General features: G+C 37.3%; 1 protein-coding gene across 1 annotated transcript in view; it reads right to left on the reverse strand.

Annotated features, from left to right (window-relative positions):
• Nucleotides 1-408: 408 nt before the first annotated feature.
• The window catches only part of cftr (CF transmembrane conductance regulator), a 29913-nt gene continuing 18219 nt past the window's right edge, over nucleotides 409-12102 (reverse strand). Inside the window, exons 20-27 of the mRNA XM_087796817.1 lie at nucleotides 10373-10600; nucleotides 10118-10218; nucleotides 8662-8892; nucleotides 7693-7848; nucleotides 7522-7611; nucleotides 4650-4822; nucleotides 2508-2613; nucleotides 409-1044 (exon numbers count right to left, since the gene is read on the reverse strand). Of these exons, the coding sequence (XP_087652943.1) occupies nucleotides 829-1044; nucleotides 2508-2613; nucleotides 4650-4822; nucleotides 7522-7611; nucleotides 7693-7848; nucleotides 8662-8892; nucleotides 10118-10218; nucleotides 10373-10600 (1301 nt within the window). The 3' untranslated portion in view covers nucleotides 409-828. The remainder of the gene's footprint in view (nucleotides 1045-2507; nucleotides 2614-4649; nucleotides 4823-7521; nucleotides 7612-7692; nucleotides 7849-8661; nucleotides 8893-10117; nucleotides 10219-10372; nucleotides 10601-12102) is intronic.

Below are 12102 nucleotides of genomic sequence, written 5' to 3' on the forward strand. Positions count from 1 at the left end.
ATGGTTAATATATTCCTGATATAACTGATATATTTTGTCTTTATAGTTCTGTAAAAAACATTTATTTTAAAATGTTGTGCAAAGAAATTAATTAAATTATAAATTATATATAATTCACTAGAATCAAATTTTTCTTTTGTTTATTGAATTATAATTGACATCAATAAACAGCATTTGCATATTATATAATATGTATCTTTTGAATACAATTAAATACTGTTTAAATATATATAAATGATCATTTAATAGAAAATAAAAGAAGATTAAGAGGTTTTACCTGAGAGTGTTTCAGACCAGAATAGAACGAGACGACCTGGAACAAAACCAAACTTCAGTCTTTATCACTTCAATCAGGTGTGAAGAGATTTACCTGCTCAGGTGCGACTCGACAAACAAACGACACAAACAGAATCTCAAAAGTTTTACTGTAAAGAGACGATTGAAAATGAATCCTGTTCCCACTTTTCCTATTGGACTTAAATTACAGAGTAAAAAAAAAAGTTCAACCACGAACCTGATGATCTGACAAAACTAATGTTTTCCTCCAGAGATCAACGTCTCAACAATCAAAGCTGATCTTCTAGTTTGTCCTCCAGACGAGGAACATCTTCGTACCTTCAGGGCGTCGCTAAAGTGCATATGGAGAGAAATAACTGTCTTTAAGAAAAACCCTCATGTTTTAATGAACCCCTTCTATTAAATTATCGTTGACCTCTGACCTCTCAGAGAACGACCCTCGCATAAATAAATCTCTGAACAGCTTTAAAGGCACGTGAGTCGGTTGGAGATTTTTTCTTTCAAAATCCTCCCGACACGAAAGTCTCTGGTTCACAGTCGCGTGTCGTGCACGTCTTCCTCCGTTTCCTCCGGCAGCGACGAGATCTTGGCGGCGGGTGGCGCCGCCCTCTTGCTGGAGTTGAGGCGGTGCAGGTTGGGGAAGACGCGCAGGCGGTCGGTGGGACTCATGGCCTGCTTCAGGTGGCTGGTCTCGTTCAGCAGCTTGTGGATGGAGTCGTAGGTTTTCATGGAGCTTCTCTCGATCATCTGGAGCGAAGAACAAGTCAAGCAACGGATCTGAACCCACGGCTACTTGGATTTAAAATCTCTCTTAGTGAAGAACGTGTTCCTTCAACGTTTTACATTTCATTCAACTCACTCAAGAAATACAAACAGTTTTTTAGAAAAGTTAAAATTCAGTAAAAAACATTCTGGTGAGAGAAAATATCAATACACTGATATATCGCTGTATTTTTTCTTTTCTTTTTTCATTTAAAATAGTTATTTTTATGGTTTATATTTCAATAAAGTGAGTAGAAAATAAAATAATTTGTTTTTTCAAAAACATTTTATTTACAATTAACGTGAACAATTTAATTGTGTTTGTTCATTTTTGGGCTGCAATTAAACTTCCATCTGTAAGATGGCAGCTGCAGCTGAAGTAACAGTGAAATCCCGCGACTGAGGATGAGAGGATACAGTGACTCCAGCAGCTTTTAAAGCCGATGTTTGGACATATTTTTGTTTCAAAACAAATGAAAGTAGTTAAGACTTCATCAAGAGTCATGTAGTCTGTAAATACTACAACACCAGAGTCAAGTACTCGACAATACTATACATATATCCTTGTTACTACAGTATTACAATATATTTAATGTTTCCTATTGTTGCTCCTGTATCGTGATACATATCGTATCACCTGATTCTTGCGAATACACACTCCTAGAAAACAGGATTCGTGACAGTAGAACATCACTAACAGTCGGAACATTTTACATTAAAAAATGCTATTTTAAAATGTATTAAAAACTTTATACACGTGTTTTCACACACATGACACACATCAGGTCACGACGAGTGATCCTGTCAAGTATCTAAACAAAGATGGTATTTAGGAAAAACAGGTTTGTTATTACCGTCCACACAGTCGTTTAAAGAGTCCAACTGGACAAAAGAGGTCAATCTTGTGCGTTTCATTTATTTAGAATTTGATTTTCTAGATTCGAAAGAGAAGTTAATCCGTTTAAAAATAAAACGCTTGTATGTAATGCTTTCTGTGTGTTGCATTTCCAATTGCTACCAGTAGAGGGAGCTGCATCTGCGATAATTAGCTGATACGCGCTGAAGAGAAGAAGACGGATTTATCCTCCTTAAAGCACCGAAATAAGTGTTGAGTTGAAAAAAGTGATGTAAACTGAATTTACGAGAAACTCTTTTTTACAAAGTCATGCGAGATTAAACCGCAGTATTTTTCTAGTATTACACACTTCGATCTGTTCCTATTAACATCCTGTCAAGTTTGTTTTTTTAAATAAAGGTTCAGTGACTTGGAATGACAACAACAATATTAATAAATTTAAAAAATGTAAATATTGAGAATAATTTCACTGACGGTCTGTGGCTTTAAGATATTAACGGTCGCAAACGTTCTGGGTTACACACACGCACACGCACGCACACACGCGCACACACACGCACACACACACACGCACGAATGTACTTGAACTCACCAGGAATGATTGACACTCCAGCAGCGGCTCGACTCTGTGTTCTGACAAGATGACGGTGCAGCCAGAGAAGACCTGCTTCAGCGTCTTCTTCAGGACCTGCAGAGTTCTGAACACACACGGACACACAATGTCATCATCTTCATCCTAGTCATCATCTTCATCCTCACCATCATCATCGTAATAGTCAACATCTTCATCATCATCTTTAATATCATCAACATCATCATCATCATCATCTTTAATATCATCAACATCATCACACCACCATCATCTTCATAAACGCCATCATTGTCACGGTCATCCTCATCATCATCATCTTCCTCATCTTCATCATCATCTTCCTCATCTTCATCCTCATCATCATCATCATCTTCCTCATCTTCATCCTCATCATAATAATTGTCAACATCATTATCATCATCATCCTCATCATCATCATAATCATCATCTTCATCATTATCATCATCATCTTCATCATTATCATCATCGTCTTCATCATTATCATCATCATCATCATCATCATCTTCATCTTCATCATCATCATCATCATTGTCAACATCATTATCATCCTCATCATCTTCATCATTGTCATCATCATTTTCATCATAATTGTCAACATCATTATCATCTTCATCCTCATCTTCGTCATCTTCATCATCATCATCGTCTTCATCATTGTCATCATCATCATCTTCTTCATCTTCATCTTCATCTTCATCATAATTGTCAACATCATTATCATCTTAATCCTCATCGTCATCATCGTCATCATCATCATCTTCCTCATCTTCATCCTCATCATCATCATCATCATCATCATCTTCCTCATCTTCATCCTCATCATCCTCATCATCATCATCATCTTCCTCATCTTCATCCTCATCATCATCATCATCATCATCATCTTCCTCATCTTCATCCTCATCATAATAATTGTCAACATCATTATCATCATCATCCTCATCATCATCATAATCATCATCTTCATCATTATCATCATCATCTTCATCATTATCATCATCGTCTTCATCATTATCATCATCATCATCATCATCATCTTCATCTTCATCATCATCATCATCATTGTCAACATCATTATCATCCTCATCATCTTCATCATTGTCATCATCATTTTCATCATAATTGTCAACATCATTATCATCTTCATCCTCATCTTCGTCATCTTCATCATCATCATCGTCTTCATCATTGTCATCATCATCATCTTCTTCATCTTCATCTTCATCTTCATCATAATTGTCAACATCATTATCATCTTAATCCTCATCGTCATCATCGTCATCATCATCATCTTCCTCATCTTCATCCTCATCATAATCTTCATCCTCATCATCATCTTCATCATATTTGTCAACATCATCATCATCTTCATCCTCATCATCATCTTCCTCATAATTGTCAACATCATCATCATCATCTTCCTCATAATCGTCAACATCATAAACATCAACATCATCTTCATCCTCATCATCATCTTCCTCATAATTGTCAACATCATCACACCACCATCATCTTCATAAACGCCATCATTGTCACCGTCATCCTCATCATCATCATCATCATCTTCCTCATCATCATCATCTTCCTCATAATCGTCAACATCATCATCATCTACCTTATAATTGTCAACATCATCATCATCTTCATCATAATCGTCAACATCATAAACATCAACATCATCTTCATCCTCATCATCATCTTCCTCATAATTGTCAACATCATCATCATCTTCCTTATAATTGTCAACATCATCATCATCTTCATCATAATCGTCAACATCATAAACATCAACATCATCATCATCATCATCATCATCTTCCTTATAATTGTCAACATCATCATCATCTTCATCATAATCGTCAACATCATAAACATCATCATCATAATCGTCAACATCATCATCATCATCATCATCTTCATCATAATCGTCAACATCATCATCATCATCATCATCATCATCTTCATCATAATCGTCAACATCATCATCATCATCATCATCATCATCATCATCTTCATCATAATCGTCAACATCATCATCATCATCAGTATCTATTCTTGTAAAAACAGTTTGGATGAGTTGAAAGTTCACACACAAACACACAGAACACTGTAAACACTGACATGGGGTCGAGGTAGGCGGCGGGCTCGTCCAGCAGAAGAATCCGGGCCTTGCTGAGAATGGACCGGGCCAGACACATGAGCTGCTTGTGTCCGTTGCTCAACACGTTTCCTCCGTCCTCCAGCTGGAAGTCCAGTTTGTCAGGAAACTGCTCGATCACTGACTTCAGTCCAACCTGAGACACACGAGTCACTTGATTCCACACGTGACTCTTGCTCTTCATTCTGGCTTCAGATCAGTTCAGAAGGTCACAAATAAATGGACATTTTATGAGGGAACATGAAAGTACAAACAGTATTATACCTTCAGCAGCATCTGAATCCTCTTTTTTTCCCATAGATTTCTAACTGACTTAAAGGGAGTCTAGAATTACCTTTTGATACGTTTTACATTATATTCTCACCCGAGCCCACAGTTATGTGTGCAGGGCTGTGTTTTAGTTAAAACTGCTGTTAGCAAATGAGTAAAATACTTGTGTAAGTGTGTAAGTGTGTCAGTACAGTGATACGCAAGTGCATAACTCCACGAAACATGAAACTTGATTTAAAATAAATTAAGTAGATGAAAAAAGGCTTAACTTGATAAAAAAAAAGTGTAACTTGATTTAGAAGCAAATCTATTTACAAATACCTAACTCGATTTCCAAATGTGTTACTTGATTTCCAAATATGTTACTCGATTTCCAAATGTGTTACTCGATTTCCAAATATGTTACTCGATTTCCAAATATGTTACTCGATTTCCAAATATGTTACTCGATTTCCAAATGTGTAACTCGATTTCCAAATATGTTACTCGATTTCCAAATGTGTTACTCGATTTCCAAATATGTTACTCGATTTCCAAATGTGTTACTCGATTTCCAAATGTGTTACTCGATTTCCAAATGTGTTACTCGATTTCCAAATACGTTACTCGATTTCCAATTGCGTTACTCGATTTCCAAATATGTTACTCGATTTCCAAATGTGTTACTCGATTTCCAAATGTGTTACTCGATTTCCAAATGTGTTACTCGATTTCCAAATATGTTACTCGATTTCCAAATACGTTACTCGATTTCCAAATACGTTACTCGATTTCCAAATATGTTACTCGATTTCCAAATGTGTTACTCGATTTCCAAATATGTTACTCGATTTCCAAATACGTTACTCGATTTCCAATTGCGTTACTCGATTTCCAAATATGTTACTCGATTTCCAAATGTGTTACTCGATTTCCAATTGCGTTACTCGATTTCCAAATATGTTACTCGATTTCCAAATACGTTACTCGATTTCCAAATACGTTACTCGATTTCCAAATATGTTACTCGATTTCCAAATGTGTTACTCGATTTCCAATTGCGTTACTCGATTTCCAAATATGTTACTCGATTTCCAAATACGTTACTCGATTTCCAAATACGTTACTCGATTTCCAAATACGTTACTCGATTTCCAAATATGTTACTCGATTTCCAATTGCGTTACTCGATTTCCAAATATGTTACTCGATTTCCAAATACGTTACTCGATTTCCAAATATGTTACTCGATTTCCAAATGTGTTACTCGATTTCCAAATATGTTACTCGATTTCCAAATATGTTACTCGATTTCCAATTGCGTTACTCGATTTCCAAATGTGTTACTCGATTTCCAATTGCGTTACTCGATTTCCAAATGTGTTACTCGATTTCCAAATGTGTTACTCGATTTCCAATTGCGTTACTCGATTTCCAAATGTGTTACTCGATTTCCAAATGTGTTACTCGATTTCCAAATGTGTTACTCGATTTCCAAATATGTTACTCGATTTCCAAATATGTTACTCGATTTCCAATTGCGTTACTCGATTTCCAAATGTGTTACTCGATTTCCAAATATGTTACTCGATTTCCAATTGCGTTACTCGATTTCCAAATATGTTACTCGATTTCCAATTGTGTTACTCGATTTCCAAATGTGTTACTCGATTTCCAAATGTGTTACTCGATTTCCAAATATGTTACTCGATTTCCAAATATGTTACTCGATTTCCAAATATGTTACTCGATTTCCAAATATGTTACTCGATTTCCAATTGCGTTACTCGATTTCCAAATGTGTTACTCGATTTCCAAATATGTTACTCGATTTCCAATTGCGTTACTCGATTTCCAAATATGTTACTCGATTTCCAATTGCGTTACTCGATTTCCAAATGTGTTACTCGATTTCCAAATGTGTTACTCGATTTCCAAATATGTTACTCGATTTCCAAATATGTTACTCGATTTCCAATTGCGTTACTCGATTTCCAAATGTGTTACTCGATTTCCAAATATGTTACTCGATTTCCAATTGCGTTACTCGATTTCCAAATATGTTACTCGATTTCCAATTGCGTTACTCGATTTCCAAATGTGTTACTCGATTTCCAAATATGTTACTCGATTTCCAATTGCGTTACTCGATTTCCAAATGTGTTACTCGATTTCCAAATGTGTTACTCGATTTCCAAATGTGTTACTCAATTTAGAAATGTGTTACTCAATTTAGAAATGTGTTACTCAATTTAGAAATGTGATACTCAATTTACAAACGTTACTTGATTTAAAAATATGTTACTTGATTTACACATGTGTTAATCAATTTACAAACATTACTTGATTTACAAATGTGTAACTCGATTTACAAATGCGTGACTCAGTAAACAAAGCCTCAAACACGCACAGACAACTTGCCTCTTTTCCGTCGTGACTGGTCATGTTACTCCTCCGCGGATCACGGTACAGAAACACATTTGTAAAACCTTTCCAGTGTTTGTGGAAGTTTTGACTCAACAACAGCCAAAGAAGCAGCTTAAACCATACTATGAAGGTAATATACAACAAGTCCAGCGGCCTCACCTCCTCAGCGACCCTCCACAGCTCCTCGTCACTGTAGCGCCCGTGTGGGTCCAGATTCATCCGGAAAGTTCCAGTCAAAATAAAGACTTTCTGGTTCAACATAAGGAAACAGGAACAACTTAAGAACGACTTTCAGAGACAAAGTGAAACGTGATACTGCGGGGTTCACACCTGTGGCAACACCCCAAAAGCCTTCCTCCAGGTGTGCAGCGACACAGAGTTCCAGGAGACGCCGTCGATGGAGATCTCTCCCTCTGTGGACGCCAGGCGCAGCAGGGCGGAGAGCAAGGTGCTCTTACCTGAGCCGGTCCTGCCCAGCAGACCCACCTGGAGTCACATGGTGTCCAAGTCAGAACAAAGTTGACAAAACACATAACAATAAACTTTTTTCTATAATCATTTCCAGAGAAAAAGAACACAATAAAACTGAGCAACAACTTGTTAGTTTGTTTTGCTGTGATCATAGATTAACCAACCATTTTATTTTACATTCTATTGCTTGCTATTATGGTTTCTGTTTGTCCATTCAAAATAATATTAAAACATACTTGGGGGAAAAATTGCTCGTATTCTTTAAAAATAAAAGTGGAATTAAATACTAATATAACCATATTTAACTGGATTTTTTTTAAAACATTTTTTCGCTCCTTTATTTTTGCTTGTCGGCAACAACAGCATCCGTTATACAATATGGTCCCTAAAGAAATGGAATTGCCCACAACGTTAAAGAAATTAAAAACATTTTTTAACTGCAGTCCTTAGTAGCAGCACTAGATGGCAGCACAGTTAAATCAGTGCAGGATTAACTCAAACTAAATTATCTTGCATACAAATACGCGATGTATTATTGTCAAAAAACGCATTTTTGTGGTAAAATAGAGAACTAGCTTTGAACTAAAGACATTTTATTAACATTTATGCAAAGAATTTAACTATTTGTGAGTCTGAAGCTTCTCCGCCACAACAATTAGACGAAAGAATTGTACTACTGGTAGATCTTTGCTTCTTCAGTACTGCAGAGACTTTTCATTGAATGACCTTGCCTGAAGAAGTCTGACTCCTTCATGTGCTGAGCTTCAAGGTCGAAATGAAAACTCCCGCCGTCTTTCATCACAATCCAATCTTCAGACAGTAACTTACACTTTGACCCCCGTCCACAGAGAAGGAGATGTTATTGAGGACCGCTCGTCCCGCCTCCGTGTACTTGGCGCTGAGGCCCTGGACGTTCAGCTGCCCACGGTTGGGCCAACAGTCCTGAGCGTGAGGGTTGTCTATGACCAGGTCGTCTCCGCCTTTGCCGCCAGGCTTTCCAGGATTGACCTCCTCCGTGGGGAGGTCGATGAATTTGAACACCCGGTCCACCGAGCGCATCTGGAAGAGAGGAATAAATTGTGTAAAAAGTTTTGTTATTAACTGAGAGATAATAGCCTGTTTTTAAAGATTTTTTTGTTCTTTGAATCAGAACTAGCAAGAAAAACTGTTAAAAAAGTGAGCATGAGTCATGAGTCTGGAAGGTCATGGGTTCACTGGTTCCATCTCAGCGTCCGGATGTGTCCCTGGACAAGACACTCGATCTCTGATTGCTTCGAGTCGCTGAGGATCAATAAAGTGTATTTCCTTCCTCTTAAAAGTCAGACATTAGGAAAACTAATGGACTCAGAATTCTTATTTAGTTCCGTGAAACCAGCAGTAATTATGTTGTGTAGCCACAGCTCTTACAACTCTGGCATTTATCTCCTTGTATTGAAATATTTAATTACATTAACACTTAATTCACCGCATTTAATTTCCTTTTCCCCATTATAATCAGTAGCAAACATATTTATGTTCACTATTTTAAAGCCATTAGATGTTTTTTCATTATATCATTTTATTGTCCATCTAACAAGAAAATTACTCTTTGCTAAGAATATATTTGCAGTCAGATGACAAGTTTATTACAAGCAGAAATATTTAAGAAAAATGTCAAGCCAGTGTTACGGCAATGTCGTGGAGCCTCCGTTGCCACATACCACATGTGAAAAAAGGCTCCTGTTGGGTCAGATTTACCTGTTTAAATATAGCTTGATGGGAGAGTTCACCCAAAATTCACTAATGTTCTACTAACCCTCATGTCGACTAAGGGTTGGAATTATTTTCAGAGTAATCTGTGTTTTTTTGTACTTACAGGCAGAAATGTATGTCTGTATAACCGTCACTCTATTATCCTCGTCCAAAAAGACACAAAAAACATCCAAATACCTACGTACTGCTCGTCTGTAACATCCATCAGGTATCGAAGCCTCGACAAGAGGAATTGTTCTGAAATAAAACTAAATAAGTCTATATTTTAAGCTTGTTTTAAGCAGAAGCTAAAAGGCTAACATGCTACACAGACAGGAAACATTCTCCCGCGAGATCCCAGTGTCTACGGTAACTACCTATGGAACACCAGAAGTACCACAATAAAATAAATATATATATATTGTAATTTTGTCTATTATTTATAATATAACTATAGCTCATATTTCATAGATACTAGTAAAACCGAATTAAAACTTGTTCATATTCATCATTTATCTATTATATTTTGGATCTTATTTGAATCAAAACATACCAGTCCATCCACAGTTATACTAGTAATGACCGCCCACTGGAAGGTTCCTAAAATCAGCATAGCCAAGGCCACGATGATCCCGATCTCTCCCGGTTTGTCCTCTGTGGAGAACAATAGCACGTCAACGAAAACATGAGCAAATGCTGCAGTAAAATGTATTCAAAACGTCAAAGAATATTGTCGATTTTTATCATCAGGATCTGGACAGGAATGATTTCCGTGAACGCTTGGACGAGCATTCGTGCTGTGACTCACGGTTGGTTCCCACGGCGATGAAGGCGGCGGCGGTGAAGAACAAGACGAAGATCATGTCGCAGCGGAACAGGAACCAGCGCAGCGTGGAGAGGTAGTGGAACCACGTGGCCGTGTGCGTGTTGAGGGCCTTGTGGAAGAGGGTCTCGAAGTACGTCTGGCGTCCGAAGGCACGGATCGTCCACAAGCCCTTCAGGGAGATGATGAGGTGCGAGAAGATGGGGCTTCGAGCTGGAAAACAAGAGACGACGTCACATGCAACTATTGTTGTTCGATGAATGGTTTTGATACGTTTAACTCTCGCCTGACTGGAAAACAGCAGCAGAAACAATAATGAAACTAAATACGTTCGTCCAAAACACGAGTGCGTCACATGCCGAATATCAACTGTATTTTTTTTGTTCGCTCATGTCTTTCGACATCAGCGAGCAGAACCAGGATGCGGCTGAAGGAAATCCCAGCTCAACTGCTCCCTCTGACAAGTCCGGCTGGCTCCGGAAACCCGCAGAGACACGGGTTCGGTCGGAGAGAGCCCTGAGTGGAGCCGAGTCGTCCAAAACACACACTGGTCAGCAGAAGTCCACTGACCTGCTTTTTTTAAATCTGAAGTGTCAAAGTACAATTAGTTTTTCTTGTCCCCCCGATGTTCACTCTCGCACTCTCAGATGTTTGATGACTTCATCCATCGGGAGATGCTTTGAATCGCTATATGGATGTTATTTCTCTGCTCGTGACACGCTCGCTCGGATCATTTCCTTCAGCTCTTCCTCTCTTGTGTTCTGTGTTCTTAAACTCTGACCTCTCACCCCGAGCCACGCTCGCCAGCAGTCGACCTGAATGTTTTTCTTTAGATGCTAGCTTGCCAACAAGTGGACCTACAAATGTGGCCCCGGTGCCAAATATGGCCCTTTGACTGTATTTTGTGGTCAACATGAGGTTCAGGCTAAAACCAGAAACCATGTAAATCAATGACTAACCAAGTTTTAAAATTTGATTATTTTTTATATATATATATATATACATATATATTTTAAAACAACAAAAGTTCTTATCACATTAAGATGTTTTCTTGATGTTTTCTTTAACATTCAAATTAAAATATGAATGTTTGTTGAATTAAATATACACTTTATAATTTTTTTAAAATCAACTTTTACGTAAGGATTCGTTACGATAGGATAATCTTGCAATACAATTTAAAAAAATACACTATTCTCAGAATGTGATTCAATACAATATATTTTTTGATAATCGTTTTAGTGGACACTACTTATAAGTAACTACTTGGGATTTTTCCACTCTCAGTTTAAAAGCTGCTAGAGTCTACTGTATCCTCTCGTCCTCAGGCATTGCTGGGATCTTGCGTTGTTACTTTAGCTGCAGACGTATTTACTGTTTAATGGAAGTTTTTTTGCAACACTAAAAATGAACAAACCCCATTGTTATTTGCATGCCAATATAAAATAAATTGTCGGATTAAACACACTTGATTGATAAATAAACAAACACTATATTAAAATTAAATGATTTGGAAGTAAAAGAAGAAATCAATACAGTGCTGTTGAATATAATTAAAGTATTGCGAAATAAATATACATCAGTGTATTGATTTCATTCCTCACATCATGCTATTCTACTTTCACATTTTGTATTTTCTCTAGCTATTGTTTTAACAATGTTCTCCACTATACGACTTTTTTTCATAGACCTGAAGAACTCACAGACTTTTCCAA

This window comes from Callionymus lyra, chromosome 8, assembly GCF_982586985.1.
Source record: "Callionymus lyra chromosome 8, fCalLyr1.hap1.1, whole genome shotgun sequence".
Lineage (NCBI taxonomy): Eukaryota > Metazoa > Chordata > Actinopteri > Syngnathiformes > Callionymidae > Callionymus > Callionymus lyra.